Source organism: Rhipicephalus microplus, chromosome X (assembly GCF_043290135.1).
Source record: "Rhipicephalus microplus isolate Deutch F79 chromosome X, USDA_Rmic, whole genome shotgun sequence".
NCBI classification, from domain to species: Eukaryota; Metazoa; Arthropoda; class Arachnida; order Ixodida; family Ixodidae; genus Rhipicephalus; species Rhipicephalus microplus.
Genome location: NC_134710.1, coordinates 82,900,058 through 82,917,443, shown reverse-complemented (window position 1 = coordinate 82,917,443; position 17,386 = coordinate 82,900,058). Strand labels below are relative to the sequence as shown.

The 17,386-nt window shown below is 40.9% G+C and overlaps 1 protein-coding gene across 4 annotated transcripts in view; it reads left to right on the top strand.

The window, feature by feature from the left end:
- LRR (capping protein regulator and myosin 1 linker 1 leucine rich repeat protein) overlaps positions 1-17,386 on the top strand; it is a 203,523-nt gene that overhangs the window by 19,106 nt on the left and 167,031 nt on the right. For all 4 annotated transcript variants that reach the window (XM_037427323.2, XM_037427322.2, XM_037427321.2 and 1 more), the window contains exons 6-10: positions 1,646-1,814; positions 8,322-8,395; positions 9,429-9,504; positions 13,056-13,144; positions 15,460-15,554. In XM_037427323.2, coding sequence (XP_037283220.2) covers positions 1,646-1,814; positions 8,322-8,395; positions 9,429-9,504; positions 13,056-13,144; positions 15,460-15,554 — 503 coding nt within the window. The remainder of the gene's footprint in view (positions 1-1,645; positions 1,815-8,321; positions 8,396-9,428; positions 9,505-13,055; positions 13,145-15,459; positions 15,555-17,386) is intronic.

Sequence of the window (17,386 nt, the reverse complement as noted above, 5' to 3'; positions counted from 1 at the left end):
TTCAATAAGACAATGGTTATTAAATGTGCATGTGTTATTTAGTATTTATTTACTTACTTACTTAGTTATTTATTTTGATAAAGTGTGGATGTTATCATAGTAGTTAGCAGATTAGCACACAAAGACATATTGTGTAGATAGTGTGTTAGTAGGCATAATTAACAAGGGCCTAATGGAAAAATTTCGTGACTATACATTCTTAAAGGTAGGTAACCTAATAAAGATAACAATTGTCACGTATTTGTGCTCTGAAACTTGCTTTACTTGCGGAGAACCTTGAGTGTAAAATTTAAGATATGATACTTTGTTTGGCATTATGTGTATATTCCTTTTCGGCTTGATTTTTTTCTTGGGCAGAACCAAATTTTTTAATGTTTTTTTCTAGCTAAGAGGCCATTTAAGAGCATGAAAAAAATGTAAAGAAAGCTGTAAGTACAACGGTTTTCACAGGAGAACCATGTCCGGTATATTGGATACTGGGATTCATTTGTTGCACCTATGGGTACACACACTCGGCTATCTTCTTTGAAAGAGTGCTGCTTTTGGCCCTGTCAGAAAGTTAATCGTCTTATAGAATGCAAGCATGGTTCATTTTGACCCAAGAAAAAGATTCTCATGCTTAGCTGTCGCACATAGGGTTCAGCACCACAAAGAAAAAAAAAAACCTAGAAGGGTGGGGGAGAGGGTGTCTAACGTCCACAAGTGAACTTCATCAGACGCCGCTCCCTCCTCATGCTTCATGCTCTTGATGGATTCCCAGCCTACTCCAGTTTCATTTTTTATGGCTGGGCTTCAAGATTATCATCTGATGCCGCCTCTTGTTTTCTTTTTCCCCTCCATGTTTAGCACGATGTGCACCAATCGCATTTTGGTGTCCAGTGTATTCGACATCATTACATTCTCACATTGCCAGCAAGATTCTGATTACAAGGCTACCTTTTTGCAACAATGTTTTAAGAAGGGATAAGACTGCTTCACACGATTTAAATAATCTGATTTGCTCAAAGATAACTTCTAAAATAATTTTGTATACTTGACCACATCGTGAGTGCATTTCCGCACAGATGACGCCATTACTCTGAGGCGCCCCCATAAGAAAATGGGACTGAAGAAAGAACTACACTTGAAAACATATTGCTCAACTCTTACAGAAGCTGCCAAAGGTGTTCAGGTTCCGATTCCAGCTCTGCTTACTTTGCTGCTTTTTTTCGTCATGTCCAGTGCACTAGTGGCGGGGTCGGAAAGGGATACTCTTGAGTGATCATTGCTTGTACAGATGTCTCAATACCTAAGGAAGTAACCGGCAAATTAATGTCTGTTATAACATGTGACAGTGGCCATTTATAATGTCATTAATATAAGCAATTATAAAGAGCAGTGAGGGATCCAGGACACTTATGTAATCTACTCAAAATGCTGCTAGACAGTGAAAGTGTTGTCCCTATTTTTGTGCAAATTGTTTTCAGTTAGAAAAATATGCAGTGATGCAGGATAATCATTTTGTTAAGCCGAATTTCCAGAGTTCAGATATTAAGTTGTCAAGGGGAAAATTGTAGGTTCTGCCTGTTGCACATGAGCAGTATAATTCATGCATTCTTGTAGAAAGTCAGTTGATGCATCCCTGTATTATCATGGCCCTCCAAAGGTTGATAATCAGACGAGTGGAAGCAGTACCAGCTGTGAGGCTTCAGCCAATGCTCGAGTTCAACCAGTCGGCCGAAGCCTCAGATCCAGGTCCATGTGGAAACTTCTCAGCTCAGTACATCTGCATGTGCGACTTCCATGGTCTCCCTTTCAGAGAAGACGTGGCATGGGTAAGGCTACCCTGAAAATAAGCTTGCTTGTGCAGCTTGTTACTTCTTGCAACGCCGTACTTCATAATCTCCCATCAAGATCAGCATAAAAGGAACTTGAAAATGTTACTTTTTGCTAAAGTAGTCTTATGTAGTAATTCATTATTGCCTTTTTCAGTTTATTTTTATCAATTAATTAAGGTTTGCAAGTCAGTTGTTTGGAGAGCTCTACAATGATTTCATGTTTTAATGCAACAAGATTAAAATGTGTGCAATGAGTGCAGCAGTGTGCTAGGTTGTATGTATACCCGCTTATGTCATAAAAATAATAGGTGGTGAGACAGCCTGGTACAGTTATTGCAGGCCACACCATCATCTTGTTGCAAAAAGCCATGTGCCTGTTAGTACAAAAAGGGAATATGGAAGGAACATTCATGCTTCAATGTAAGCAATAAACAAGAAACAGTTTATTTTGTATCAGATGCAGGAAAGTGTAGATAAAGTAGTCAGGAAAAGAAGAAAAATGCAAAACAATACACATTTTACTTGTAGCTTATAACACATGTCAGGTCCTTCACGATTTAGGGATGTACTAGAAAAGTTTTACCAACGTACATGCTGTAGAAAAACTGAAATTTTCATTCTTACTTGAGGTTTTGTCGTGCGTCCTGTGCACTTATCCTCTTTCTGTTTGAATGCAGACAAAAGAGAAGTACACAGGGCACACGACTCTCAACTGGTTTGTATTCAGAATAATATCAGAGAAGAAATCTAAGAACGTTGTTGGACCTCATGACTCTTGCTCAAAACAATATTATCATGGGGTCGTGACATAGGAAAAGGCAGCAGGCTGTGTGTTCAAGATGAAGTTCTCTATCCGAGGGAACTTGTGCCCAGATGAAAAGTTAAAATACAAGCATTACACACTGTACACTGATAGTGGTAGACGAGAGTGTTGGCTATCGATAATCTGATCAGCGGTAAAGCATCTTGGCCTCTCATACCTTTGTGACTGAAAACTTCAGCATTATCGTTGGTGGTCAGGTTACTTCCAGAATAAATTCTGTTGTTCGCACATGGCGTACAATTTTATCGGGTGATTCTTAATTAATTTTAAAGGTTCCCAGACACTTGGGCATGGTTTGTGTAATGTACCGGTGACATATAAATACAGTTCAACCCCTTTATAAGAGACATGCTCCAGGCAGCTATTATTGCCTTTTATATGAGATGTTTCTTAAAGCAGGGTACCTCATATGCATTTTCTTTTTAATCCGTATTTTACTGTAGGCACACTGGTGTCTCTTATACCCATTTGCCTCTTACATAAGTGTCTCTTAGAAAGTGGTTCAACTGTATAAAAAGAAGTGTGTATGGCAGTATCAAATTTTTTCGGCCAGTAGACTTCCGCACAGCAATTTTTTGGTGAAATTGCTACTTGGGTTTGTAAAGCATTTGTACCTGTAATCCCAAAGCCACATCAAGAGCCGGCTCATGCAACCTTAATTTTTTCTTCTGATGGAAAAAGTATTCATTATTTCTTTGTCTAGGTGCTTTCTGTGCTTAGAAAGCAGCATCATGTCCTTGAAATTGGGGTACAGGAACATTCTTCGGAATGGTTAGCTGAATGTGAAGGTCTTGTTTTTATTAATGAATGGTTATGTACTTCCAGTCATTCATTCAGGTACTTTTCACTCTACCCTATTATACCTTGTTCGCACTTCCGCATGACAGTGGGATTTGGCACACTGTGTCTACATTGCAATCTACAAACGTAAACACATATTTGGTGCTGCATACATTTAAAGATTCTTTTGATGAGTTCGACCTTTTTTTATTCACATGGGTGCACATTCCAACCAAATTTCTTGGGGAGGAAAAAGTGACGACCACTCCATGACTTCGTTACTGTTTTCATATGCTTTTGCATGGTCTAAAAATTTTAGGTATTTCTGGTATTGTATTAATGTATAAAAGCTCAAAATATTCTAATTTTGTTTATAATGGTGAACCGTACTCACCTGAACCTTTTAACTGTGATAATTTGAGAGAAATGCTTTAAAATGCTCATGTTTGAACCTAGAGATCTTTGTAAGTACAAAAAGATGCAGAAGTGCAGGACAGGTCTCTTATTTGTGTTAGTGTTGCTTTGTGCTTCTTGAGATGTGCAAGTTCAGTTATCAAACTAGTAGCCCAAATTTCCGCATTGGATAAACTTTGGACATTGTCCTATATGTTGTGTCCTTAAAGGGTGTGGGATCTTGCACTTGGCGAGCGAGCGCCACGCCAAGCTCTTGGAGCGAAAGGACACAGTAGACACGGTCGGTACAAACCAAAGAACATCACATACGTTTATTTAGCTAATTTACAACGATGATATCGTCCGCCGAATCGATACATCAATCGTTATTAACACGCGAAGGACATCCTTACGCCATATTGCGCACTCCAAGACATGACACAATAACACGACAAACACACAATAACATGACAACACAATAACACACCCAAGGCGACGGCGCCAACGCTTGACTTACCACGTGGGCCCCCCGGCGCTCAGGCCGCGGTACCACTCGCCGAGGACCCACGCTAGAGACAACCATTCGCGGCAACCTCCACGTACAGAAGAGACTCGCTCAACTCTCGCCCGCCACCAAGGCTTGCTTCCGCCAGGGATCACTGCCGGCGCTACCACTGTAACAACCTTGATGATGACAGTGATACTCAACGCGAACACAACGCCATCTATTGCCCGGTGGTTGTAACCCGAAACGCAGGCGAGACACATGCGCCACGCAGCGCAAACAACATTACAGGGGGCGTCAGCACCCCCACAAGGGACACTAAAGAGCAAAATGTTTTTTGGCACATTAGTAAAAAACAATTTCACAACCTTGAAAATATCACTCTTAACGCGACACAGCGCTTAGTAAGTGAGAAAATATGCTAATAAAAAATGTGGTTGGCGATGCGATTTTGAGATCCTCGCACCAAACACAGTGTTGTAAGAAATTTCGAAGGCACCTACTGGGGGAGGGGGGGTCCTATGTAGCTTCCGACTGATGAAAGTGAAGTACTACATTGTAATCTGTGGGTGTCGCAGACTTATCATATGAAGTCTCAGAAAATTTTGTAATGTGGGTGACGACACTACCTTGAGATTCCCACACCAAACACCGTAATGTAAGGAATTTGGAAGGCGTCTACTGGGTCCTATGTCGCTTCCAATTAATAAAAATGAAGTACATTGTAATATGTGGGTGCCAGAGAGTTAGCTGACAACATTTCAGAAAAATGTTTTTGAGCCAATGCCACGAAAACACTGAACACATTTTGAAATTTCTTATGTCCTGTGTGGAGATTTTGGCATGAAATTCAAAACTGAATCCTCAACCTTGATTTTTTCTACTAATAATGAACTTATGACATTGAAACTTAAGGCATTGGGTTTCTCAGGGTTCAGTTTGTCAATCTAGGCCAAGTCATTGGTTCTTCTTCAGTGTCCCTTTCATCATCATCATCATCAGCCTGACTACGTCCACTGCAGGACAAAGGCCTCTCCCATGTTCCGCCAGTTAACCCGATCCTGTGCTTGCTGCTGCCAATTTATACCCGCAAACTTCTTAATCTCATCTGCCCACCTAACCTTCTGCCTCCCCCTAACCCGCTTCCCTTCTCTGGGAATCCAGTTAGTTACCCTTGATGACCAGCGGTTATCCTGTCTACGCGCTACATGCCCGGCCCATGTCCATTTGCTCTTCTTTATTTCAGCTATGATATCCTTAACCCCCGTTTGTTCCCTAATCCACTCTGCTCTCTTCTTGTCTCTTAAGGTTACACCTACCATTTTTTAGTGTCCCTTTAATAAGCCTTTAAGTATTTGCTCTTAAGCTCGTAAATGAGGCACGTGTGCTGAGGTGAGGTGCACTATGAAGATCCCCAGGGGGTTGAAATTCTTGGAACCCTATGACATTTCTTCTCGCCATATTACAATTTTGGGATGTAAAACCACTGCAATTATTTTTTCATTAAAGTTGAGGAACTTCTTGGTAATATGTTTTTTTTTCATCCAAGGATAATGTTGACCTTCATTAATGTTGGATTCATTCATTAATGTTGGCACCATTAATGTGGACCTTCATTAATGTTGGCACCTTCATTAATGTTGGATTGGCACCCAGATCATCGTAACATACCAATTACTGTGTGACTCGAGGTACCATATTGGGCAGACTGACATGAATCAGTGCAGTTAATGTTTTGTGCCTTTCCATAAATCAGCAGGATTATATGCATGCCTAGGCTTCTTCATTAAGAGTAGCCAAGTTTCACTGCAGTGCCTCTGCCCTTTCCCCTGATATTGTTGGACGAGTCCGAAAGATAACAAGCTTAGTGATAGATGAAAAAATAAAAATTAAGAGATGACATTCTTCTCACAACAGCGTGAACCGGAGTTCTGAGGGGTAAAGCTGGAAATTAAGCAGTTCGAGGCAGTGATGTATCCAAAGTCAAAATTTGAGAGGTCTAATACCCCCTCAAAACATTTGTCTATGTGTGCATGTGTGCACGCACACATAGACATGTGATGTATCCAGGGTGGTAATATGAGAGGCCAAATCCAACCTCAAAATTTTTAAAATACACACATACAAAAATTAGCATAAACATCTGGAGATTAGAAGCCCACTTGAAAACATTTTCGAACTACTCTCCTGGCTCTTAGAATTCAGTATCTGTTGCCTTGGCCACCATATCATCAAAAATTTGCACAGCCGCAAACCTGCATTTTAAAGATATGACATGACAGGTCTGACTGATCAAAGGCATAGAGCAGACTTAGCACTACGCTTAGATCAGGATAATTGATGGTAGCGCAGGCTAAGGACACGGACAAAAGGAGGCATATTTGAGTCACTACAGTGCTGTGGTGTCTCGAATGTGCCTTCATTTGTCTGTGTCCTTAGTCTGCACTACCATCATTTATCATGCTACCATAACCAACAAGCCCAAATCGCCACCCTCATCGACCTTAGATCAGGGTTCTCAAATATGCGGCCCGCACCCGCACATGACTACCATCGAGCTCTACTTTTTATGACGTTTTGACTGAAGTTTAGTGAAATTGCACTTGCACTAATTTCTTGTCTATGACAATTAACCTTGTAAACATGTCAAATCTGCAATAGCTGTTTATCATCACACCTATAGTTGCTTTATTAAGGTATTCAATGTATAAAATATGATACAGTGGGCATTACAAGGTTAATAATGCTTTGATGGAGTATTCTTCGCTGACATGACTGGCCTCGCGCTATGTTACAACCATGTTACAGAACCTGCATTCAGATCTTAGTCATGCTTTAGATATGTTTCAATATTTTGCTTGAATCCTCTCATGCTAAATTTTACCTTCAGAATTCAGAAATTAATCCATATGCGGAATTAAACTTTGAGTGCAGCCAGCTAGCTGAGCTAAGTTTGAGACCCCTGCCTTAGGTGATATGAAGGGGTGGCCACCTCTGCTGCTTTCCCTGTGTGCACGCCATCAAGTACGATTTAACACGGTGGACTGCTCCATGCTTGAAAGCATGCAGCAGCTGGTGCACATGTTAAACAGTACACATAAAAAAAATGCTACAATACTTGTTCTAGGTGTGTTCAAGGAATTGAAGCCATAAACTGAGTGTATAGTGTGTGTACATGAGACAAGGTTTGTGCGTCCAGCTTGCGTTTTCACACGTGTTCTTGACATGTGGCTTTAAAAATTGTCATTGTCACTGGGAAAACAAGGCACCTCGTTTAGGCTTGCATATGGCTAAGGGCCTACAGTGCTCGTATCACATTTCAGATGTGAAGCAACTCTTTCACTCACTTGTGTAAGGCTATTGACGTGCGTCCGTACGAACGCACTGCAGGTGTTGCAGCGGTGCCAAGCAGGTCACGTCACAGCTGCTTGTTGATGACACGCTCCCTTCGCACACTTCTCTCGCAGGTGCACGCTGACATCAATCTCTCCCTCGCAGCAACACACTCGCTGCAGGGCCCGCAGGTGCCGGCTTCTTCGCCCGCTCGCAACACACTTCTCTCTCGCTCCACCCTCTCCACTACCCGCAACGCTCGACCGCAAGTCGAGTGCAAACACTCTTTCGGCTCGTTTATCTGCGATGAAACTTACACTAAACCCGACCCGCCTCCCGTGTCTTTGAATTTCAAACGTTTACTCAAACGCATACCGAGTTTCTCTTCAAGCCGTTCTTTCAGCACCTGTGCCAACGCCTGCTTCAAACGGGTCAACGCCGTGTGCACCGCTGTTGCTTCGCATCCCATCAGGGTTCTCTCGGAGACATGGTCCATAATTTTCTCTAATCTACACTATTCAAAACATTCTGTGGTCTTTGAGTCCAATGTTATTTGAAGCCCAATTAGTAGCTTGCATTTAAAAAAAAAAAAATGTGCCTTTTCAATTCATGTTTTTTTGTGTGTGTGCAAACATTTGAAACTGAATGTGTATCCTATGTTTTCTTTCAGGATGTAGACACTATATATTTGTCTCATGATACAAAAGAGCTGTCATTGTTAGACTTTGATCATTTAGAGGGCCGGTGAGTACCTTAATTTTTTTTGACATGCCATTACTGGTGCAATATTGAAATGTGTCGTATCTTGTCAATAATTAAGTGCACTATGAAAATTTATGGATTAAAAAAACAGTAACTCCTCGAAATTTTTTTAACAAAACCATGTTTTTAAACATTGTAATGAAGCAAGCTGTTTGCATTGATGGAAATGCGCCACTAATTGCATGGAGTTTATCAAGTAAGAAATGATTGCTGCTTTTCACATCTTTTTTGCTCCATGCCCACGCAGAGGTCATTATCAGTAAGCCTTTAAGGCAACCCTACAAACTCAATTGCAATGATTTTGAAACCAGAGCATAGCTAGTTCTTCAAGCGGTCAAGCCAAGCCAATGTTTACTCTTTGAAGCTCTAATGAGGTGTTCAATATATTGGCACCTGTAGTGGTGCCAGTGTGTCAGACTTTTTCATGACCACATTGTGCGTCTGAATCAGCAGTCACTTTGTAGCGTACAAGCAACTGGTCTTTGGGGGTGCCTGCTACCTTACCTTGAAGAGCATAAAGGAAGATTTTTAAATACATCTTGTCGTGGTTAGCTACACTTTTATTTATATGGAATATGTTAGAATTGTTAGAAACCTATACATAAGAAGTTTAAAGCCTTAGCCAGTATCACTCAGTTCTATCAGTACTATTTTGCTGTTTACCATTAATTGCTTTGATGGCACTTTGCGATATAGTTACATCACTTACACATGGTTTTCTATTTCTGCTATTGACAGCATTGGTTTTAGGTGTTGCATGGAGTGCAATATGTAATCCACAAAAGCCAAGAAAGAAAATTCTGATTTCAGTGATGTAAACACTGGGAAAGATATTTCCTCTAAGATATTTCATTTAAACTGTGCATCTCAGAGTATCAATTATGCATTTCTTGCAACAAAATATTTTCTAGATGTCACATCACTATTGTTTTATAATAGTGAAACACGAAATATTGTTTGCCTTTTAGTATTTTTTCTCATTTTCTTTCATTGATAAGGTATTTTTTGTTTTCAGAGACCTGGTGCCAATCATATCTGCACTTTGTTACAATGCCTGGTTCACAAAGTTCAGAGCAAGCAATGTAAAACTTGTGAGTGAAGCTTTTTAACCTAAAGTGATTTTTTTTATTGAACTGGAAATTTCGTGAAACAAATAAGATTTTCTGGTACAGTTAAAAACTTCGCCAGCTCATAGGTTGTGGAATCAGGCTTCTATGTGAAGTTCAATATAGAAGTTCAATATAGAATGAACATCTATATTGAGTGATAATTTTGACCTTGTTTACAAGTGGCTTCATATTCATTTCTGTTGTAGAAACAGTACAAGAAATGTGTAAAGTAAAAAATAAACTTTTTTTGTAACTCATCATATATTTATCAGAGATGTATATATTGTAATAATGTGTCACACATATTTCGGGCAACTTTTTTTAAAGCTTGTTTTTTTATCTTGTGGTGTTTGTTGTTGCTGTTGTCTTATGTTATTAAGTTGCTTTGGTGCACACGGCCTCACTCCTCTTGGTGGTACTGATCGTGTTTGTCTTGTGCCTTGTGCCGATTGTAGCGCTGCACATGTGACCCAGCTCATCACCACAAAGAGACTGTGAGGCTGCACACTTGGAAAGAAAAATCCTTGGCAACACTCACCAAATGGGTGATTTAGTAGCAGGGCTTTAGTACATTTGATTAATTGTTTTACATAAAATCTAGTAAGTGACACTTTAGAACACAGATATATAATAATGTAAACTACAAACTGTAGCATTTGGGGTCAATAAATGACACTTTAACACAAAGGACCAAGTTTAAAGGGGAGATGATCCCTTTGGTCATCACTCTTGCTATCACACACCCCTGACCAGAAGGGAAAACAGCAGTCATAAATACAGTTTAGATAAATAGACTGTGCACAGTTGCGAGACGCTGCTGTGGGACTTGAGACCATGGTAGGGGAACCACACCCTCCAAGGCCCTGAAGTGGTCTTCCCGGGCCCCACCTCGTGGCTTGTGCTATTTGGACAAGCACGAGCAAGGCCAGAATACAGCCGTTATTAGATCAATCGGACACTGTGTTAAGCCCTTAGGGGTGGTGTGGTTATCGAGTAACAGTGTTTTACGGACTGCCGCATCAGCCCAGGAGGTGTGAGACATGAAAATTCTCTGAAGGGAAATAGTATCGAGCAACTAATGCGGACACCTGTATTTCCACAACCTTCACAATTTTTTTTCATATGACCTGCTGAACCTTTTGTGGTTCAAATATTTTTATGCTGTACTATATTAACATCGCTGCCATTCTCTATTTTATTGGTAACTTTTCAATTTTCCTGTGTGCTGGTAAAAAAAAAAAGGCAATTCAATTTTCAAACCTTTTCTTCCGTCAAAGACACTCAAAAGTATGATACAGTTAAACCTGCCTATAACAAACCTCCATATAACGAATTCCTCGATATAAAGTTTTTTTATTCCCCGTTGTTGCTCTATAGAAGCACATGTATTTGCGACCTCTAGGGAACAAAGTAACAGCGGGAGACAACCTTGATATAACGAATTTTCCCCATGGACAATTTAGAAATATTGCCCCGAATTTCGGCCTTTTTGTGCAAGCATGCATCTACCGCGGGTGCCCCACCGCTGACGAAGCGCTAAGCGGCGCACCAGACAACCAGGCAAGAGTGAGCGCTCGTTACTGCGCGCGGGTGAGCTGAGCGCGAGGTGGGCCTGCGCCCCACGAACCGTCATTGACGCCTTTCTTGCCGCTGCGGCAGCATGTGCAAATGCCCCCCCCCCCCCCCCCTCCTCCCAAATTCTGTTCCGTTGGCGATGCCACGCTTTTAGTCAACGTCACATATGTGGGGCCGCACTGCATATGGAGGGTTCTTTACCGAATAGTTTTCTGCAGTATCCGTGTCTGTGTCCATGTCATTCGCTCTTCGTTGTCGACACCGAGCGCACGTGCATGGTTTCACTGGGTGCGAATTGTGTGGCCTCAACGACGTTCAGCTTTGCTTTATATTTTTGCTTTTTTTGTTTTTTTTAAATGCAGACAACCGTGTCGTAACCTCTGAGGGGATGTGAGATTAGGCTCTGATGGAAACTCTCCAAGACCACGGTGACGGCGGATCTTTGGAGGTTGACTCATCACGCGCTTCCGTCTTCCACTGCATTGCGAGTTCGCAGGCTCATAGCTTTCGTGATTAGCCAGATTAGATCTGGCAGCAACACGACGGCGCGTTGAATGTTATGCACTGAACTCAATATCGAAGAATTGCAATGTTATACGAAGTAAGGCTGGCAGCCAACTCTTCTGGATCCGATATCGTGGCAATCCTGCAAAACGCTTGTGTCAGCAAATACAGCCGCTGCAGCGAGAAGTGCTCTTTTCACACAGTCCTTTCGCGTTAAGAGCACAAATACTTGCCAATATAGCACGCGCACCAGCGATCGTGACCGCCCTTAAAATCAAAGTCCATTGTTGCTACTCGAGCATCCCCCCCCCCCCCCCCCCCCAAGTTTTTTCATGCTCATTCAGGACAGGTGGTTTTCTTTGTGTTTGAGCATTCAACCGCAGTTCTAACACGCCAGGGACATTATCTTATGCGCCTTCCAGATTGTAGATATGGGCTGGCTCATTTGGTCTGAGCTCCAGTAGCGCTGGCACGTTTTTACCCGCTCGTGAAAGTTACAATGCGCGGGGCATAGACTTGTTACGCCACATGGCGGCGATGGCAAAAACCCTCCGAGAATGCCTATATAATTGCTATCGCAATAATAATGCAGCTTTTTACTGCTAAATAAGTGTTTTGGGTTAGCTCTGCCTTTATTCGCCCTTTTGTTTGATTTTTGCTTTTATTTTCTGAATTTTTGTACTGAACCTGAATATAACGAAAGCCTTTGTATAACGATTTTTTTTGGGAAATAATCAATTTCATTATATTCAGGTGTAACTGTAGTACTTGAAAAATTATCTTTACAGCTGCATCAGGTTACTACCTTGCTATATGCATGGTTGCTTCATGTAGTGTGCTTTCGAAGAGAAAAAGTGTTTAGTTATTTCAGTGCAGCTGGACAAGCAGCTGTACAAGAACTGTAATATATCATCAAAAACTCTTGTAACACATTTTTATCTGCAGGTTTTGACATTGTGAAAATAGAGTGCGGTCCTTACAGGATAGAACGGTGTTTACATATGTAACTGCAGTGAACGCCACTAAGATGTTCACTTTACAAGCAGAAGGAAAACTGGGCATGTAGAAAGCTTGGTTTATATTATTGGATTATAAGCCACTTTGTTTCAAGAGGCTACTATATATAATGTACCTTTAAAGACCTGCTTTGGGTTTTGCTTCTGTAAAGGCACAGTGTGCCTTATAATGCACAATGTTGTGTTTGAGAGAACAGAGCGCTGTTCGTGAAAGTTTTACCTTGAATTCTGTGTCAAAAGATAATTTCAAGCTGAAAGTCAATATACTTTTACTTATACAATTCTATTAGGCCTTATTGGTCTAACAGACATCAGCGTTGTTGCAATAAAAGGTGCTTAGTATGTAGCTTTCTAGGTATTAATGTAGAAGCCTTTAAGCAGCTTTTTTAAATTGGTACAGTGAACTTGACTGGTTGGCTCATAATGATTGAATTTCAGGCTTCAGAAGCACTCGAACAAGTACTCCAGGTGATGAAACGTTCTGTGTCACTGGAGGAGTTGTACCTGGATAACACAGGCATTAAATGGTATGTACCTATCTGTATCTCTGTTTTCTTTAGCAGTGAGGCTTCTCTACTGTAAAGTTAATGGGGTAAGCTAAATAACTTTTCAATAAAAGGCGGGAGCTCTACTACCATCTACTACAGTAAAACCTCATTACTTCGAAGTCAGTGGGGCAGTGAGAAATATTCTAATTAAGTGGGTTTTTGAATTAACGAAACATAAAAAAGGTGGGATGCGTGGAACTCGGACTTACTTGAAGTAGGGCTGGTCGTTTGCTGTGCCGGCTAGTTTGGGGCTCTAAGGGTTATGTTTTCGGGCAATACCTGTTCCAAATTTTACCACAAACACGGAGGAACGGCGGCCACTAAAAAAAAAAAAAAAAGAGAAACAATGGCTTCATTTGAATTGACAAAGGGCACTCCAAGAATTATAATGGCATATGTTTCACTACTGTGGGTTTATTATTAGTAAAGAAAATCAAGGTCGAAGTTTCATTTTTAAATTTCACGCCAAAATCTCCGCTTGTGACGTAAGAAATTTTAAAATGTATTTCCAATATTTTCGTGGCATTGGCTTGACAAAATTTTCTGAAACTTCGTATGCTAAGTTTGTGGCACCCACAGATTGCAATGTACTTCATTTTTATTGATCGGATGCTACGTAGGACCCAGTAGACGCCTTCAAAATTTATTATATCACGATGTTTGGTGCGGGAATCTCAAAGTGGCATCGCCACTCGCATTTTTTTTCGTGCATTTTCTCGCTTACAAAGCATCGTGATCGAAGTATCGTGCCGCGGTAAACGTGGCGTTTTCGGGATCGGGAAATTGTACTTTATTTACACGCGAAAAATCGTTTTGCTCTTCAGTGTCCCTTTAGAACGGAAATGCCTGCCTGCGGAAAACAAGAGATCTTCACTCCAACACAGTAGTGACACGCGGGTAGCATGTTGCCTCTTCCTCGCTGCGTCAGCATGTCATGATGCAACCATTTGCCCATTCTTTCCAGTGAAATGAAGAATTTAATAATGGGCAATTCGTGATGTGTTTTGACTGGAACATATGATCATTGAAGCTTTCAAACTTAGTTCTCGAAGTAGGTGTTGCAGGCAAGAACTCCACCAGCAGTGCAAGTGGGTAAATTGCTGGAGCAACCGCCAACCGGAGGTCCACATACATCGCAAATTCCGTCAGTCTGTCCTCAATATTTTTTGATATTCCCTGAAAGAATGGGTAAATCATGTTGGGCTGATGTTGCGAGAAGCATGCCTTATGCTCCCTGTGCGTCACCGCTGAATTTCAGTGAAGCTCGTCTTGTTTTATGCGAGTGCACATTTCAATTAACCACAAGACCCCCCCCCCCCCCTTTTTTTTTTTGCTGGAAGTAGCAAGGCTGTGATGCCTCACTTGCCGCTCATTAGTATCGCTACATTGCATTGCCTTGTGTCTCCTAAGGGCGAAATCGGGCTTAGAAAATAGTGCATGGCACCCAAAGTTTTCTAAATAGCCGGACTTGTGCTGACCGCCGCTTCAAGTTATCCGCTCAGACTTACATTGCAAAATACGGGACCACGGAAATATTCCAAATTAAGTGGTATTTTGAAATAACAGAGTTTGAATTAATGAGGTTTTACTGTATATGTACTACTTTGTTGACACCATTGTTTGATCTGATGGCCAGCATAGCCTGCTGGGACTGATAGGGCAGGTGTGTAGTGTGTTTATATGCCGGTATTTATTAACAAGTACTATCTTATAAAATAATTTTTATTTGCTGCACTGGAGCACTTAAAAAAAGCCGATGCGCCCAATTGAGAACATAAGAGCAGGACATACAAAATAGTTTGACTTCATCTATGCAACACTTTATGGTGGCTACTCTATACTTGAATAAGGAAGAGCAGGTTGCATGCACAGAGGACATAATTTAGCTCTAATTTAGTACACTGATAAATCATGGTTAGTAGGTGGTACTATATGGAAATGGAGGCTTGCTTGGCAGGCACAGTTCGACCAGATTTTTGGATTTCCAGTTGACCGGCAGATTACAGAAGTTCAGAGCTGGCACATCGGATAATTTATTAGTGGCATAGCATGCCGCTGATTAGAGTGAAGTGTGTTCTGAAGTAGAAAAATTTTAAATGAATTTCTAGTAGACAGTTGCATGAGCAAAACTGTACTTTATATGTATGGTTTTCTGGGATTACTTAAAAAGAAATATTTTTTTGTTTTATGCATTAGTTAATTGTTCTTCAATTTGTTACGAGCTTGATAAACATGATGTTTATTAGCTGTACATTGTGCCTGAAAATTTTACACCTTGGCGGTTTGTGTTTTAGGGAATTTGCACACAAACTTTCCATGACCCTCATCGCCAATCCTAACTCGCCATTGAACTCGTTGGACCTTTCCAACAACTTGATAGAAGACAAAGGTATGCGCGCATCTTTCTCTGTGAATTAATATAAGTGCATGCCTGCTTTATGTTCTTCATGTAAAATCAGGGAAGCTTGTTCATATTGCGTAAAAAGTATCAGTAGTTCATTAATGTAAGTCTTTTTATCATGTCCGTTATGTCACCATTAATGCTCTGTGTAGTTCCCATCACTTGCGTAATGTTTCAAACACTTGCCGCTGTGGGAACGATGAAAGTAGAAGACTTCTTTAGTGTGCAGTAGAAAGGAAAAAAATGAACTTGGTGGTTACAAGCAGCACAAAAAATAATGAAAGTTCGCATAAGTTGCTAGCAAGTAGCTTTGTATGGTGTAGTTAGTGTGTTTACAGATTGTAAATTACACAGTAGACAGGAACAAAGATGTGCGGCTGAAACAGCGCACATGCCCATTTGATCACCTTTACATTTACTTGCATTACTTGGGAGCATCTTGTATACTGAAATAATTAAGAGCAGAAATCAGGAATAAATGTGCTGGCAAGGGTTGGAGCTCGTGTAGCACGATGAGGTAAGATGATGTCAGTGGTGAAGAATATATAAAATGTGGAAGCTGTTCTAGCAATGGCACAGGCAAAGTGGTGTGATGCATGGTATCACCAGTCGCATCTTGCTAAGGATTTTGATTGTATACTCACAATATGTATGGAATGAGGGCAAACTGATAAGCTCAGTGAGCAGAGGTGCTTGAATGCAAACATTTACTGCTAATGCTGCATGTGGTGTGTTTGCTGAACGGTTGCAATCATTTGTCATAATGTTTAAAGTAACATGATTACCTGTGAGCCAGTGAAGACCTTTACACATTGCACCACTCTTTTTATTTGATATTATTTTTCCCTGGCATACTGATGAGTTCGAGCTCTGACCACCAAATCCTGTTTGAGCTTTGCAGACATTTCTAGAGATTTTCTTAAATTGACATGATTACCTGTGTACCAGCGTGTGTACCAGCAAAAACCATTGTGCATTGCACCACTCTTCAAAAAAAAAAAAAAAAAGAAAAAAAAAGAAAAAAAGAAGCTTGTAGCACTTTCATGAGCTAACGACACCAAGCACCAAATAATATTTATTTTGGCTCGCAGAAAGTGTTAATTGGTAGTGCTGCAGGAATTATATTTCCAGTTCACTAATAGTCTGAGAGCTTTATAAGGGATTCATTATTGTGCTCGCACATTCTGTGTTGTTTGTCTGGCAGCATTTTTAAACATCTGCATCACCATCATAGATCGACAAAAAAAAAAAAGTGGAACATACTCAGACTCTCTCAAGAAATGTATCTTGCACTTTGGACTCGCTCAGACTGAGTTTCGCCCAAATTTTCTTGAGCAACTCACTCAGACTCACACGCGCAAAAATTTTCTTCAACCGGAGTCAAGCTCGCCAAAATATTGCTCACCGAGACTCACTCCGATGAGTCTTAGTGGTATAACTGTCAGTTCAAGCGCACGAATAAACAGAAAGGAAGAGAAGACAAGCGCTTGTGAGTCGACTGATGAGTGAGCTTACCAACCTGTGATCACCATGCTGCTGCTGTACTAGCTGCAGCAATAATTTCATTTATCCTGAGATCGAAGCACGAACAGCTGCACTGGAGAAAACATCCGAGCAAAACAGAAAGAAGCCAAAGTACCCACTCAGAGAAGCATGCATATGCGACACGATGGATGATCAAGATGGATAGCTCACCCAAGGATAGCACACGCGACAAGCAAGCAACACTCAAGATGTGGCAGTGGAATTGTAGATCTATAAAATCCAAAAGGCAGAGCCTATTACATCTAACTATTCAAGAACATCCCGACGTCATTGCC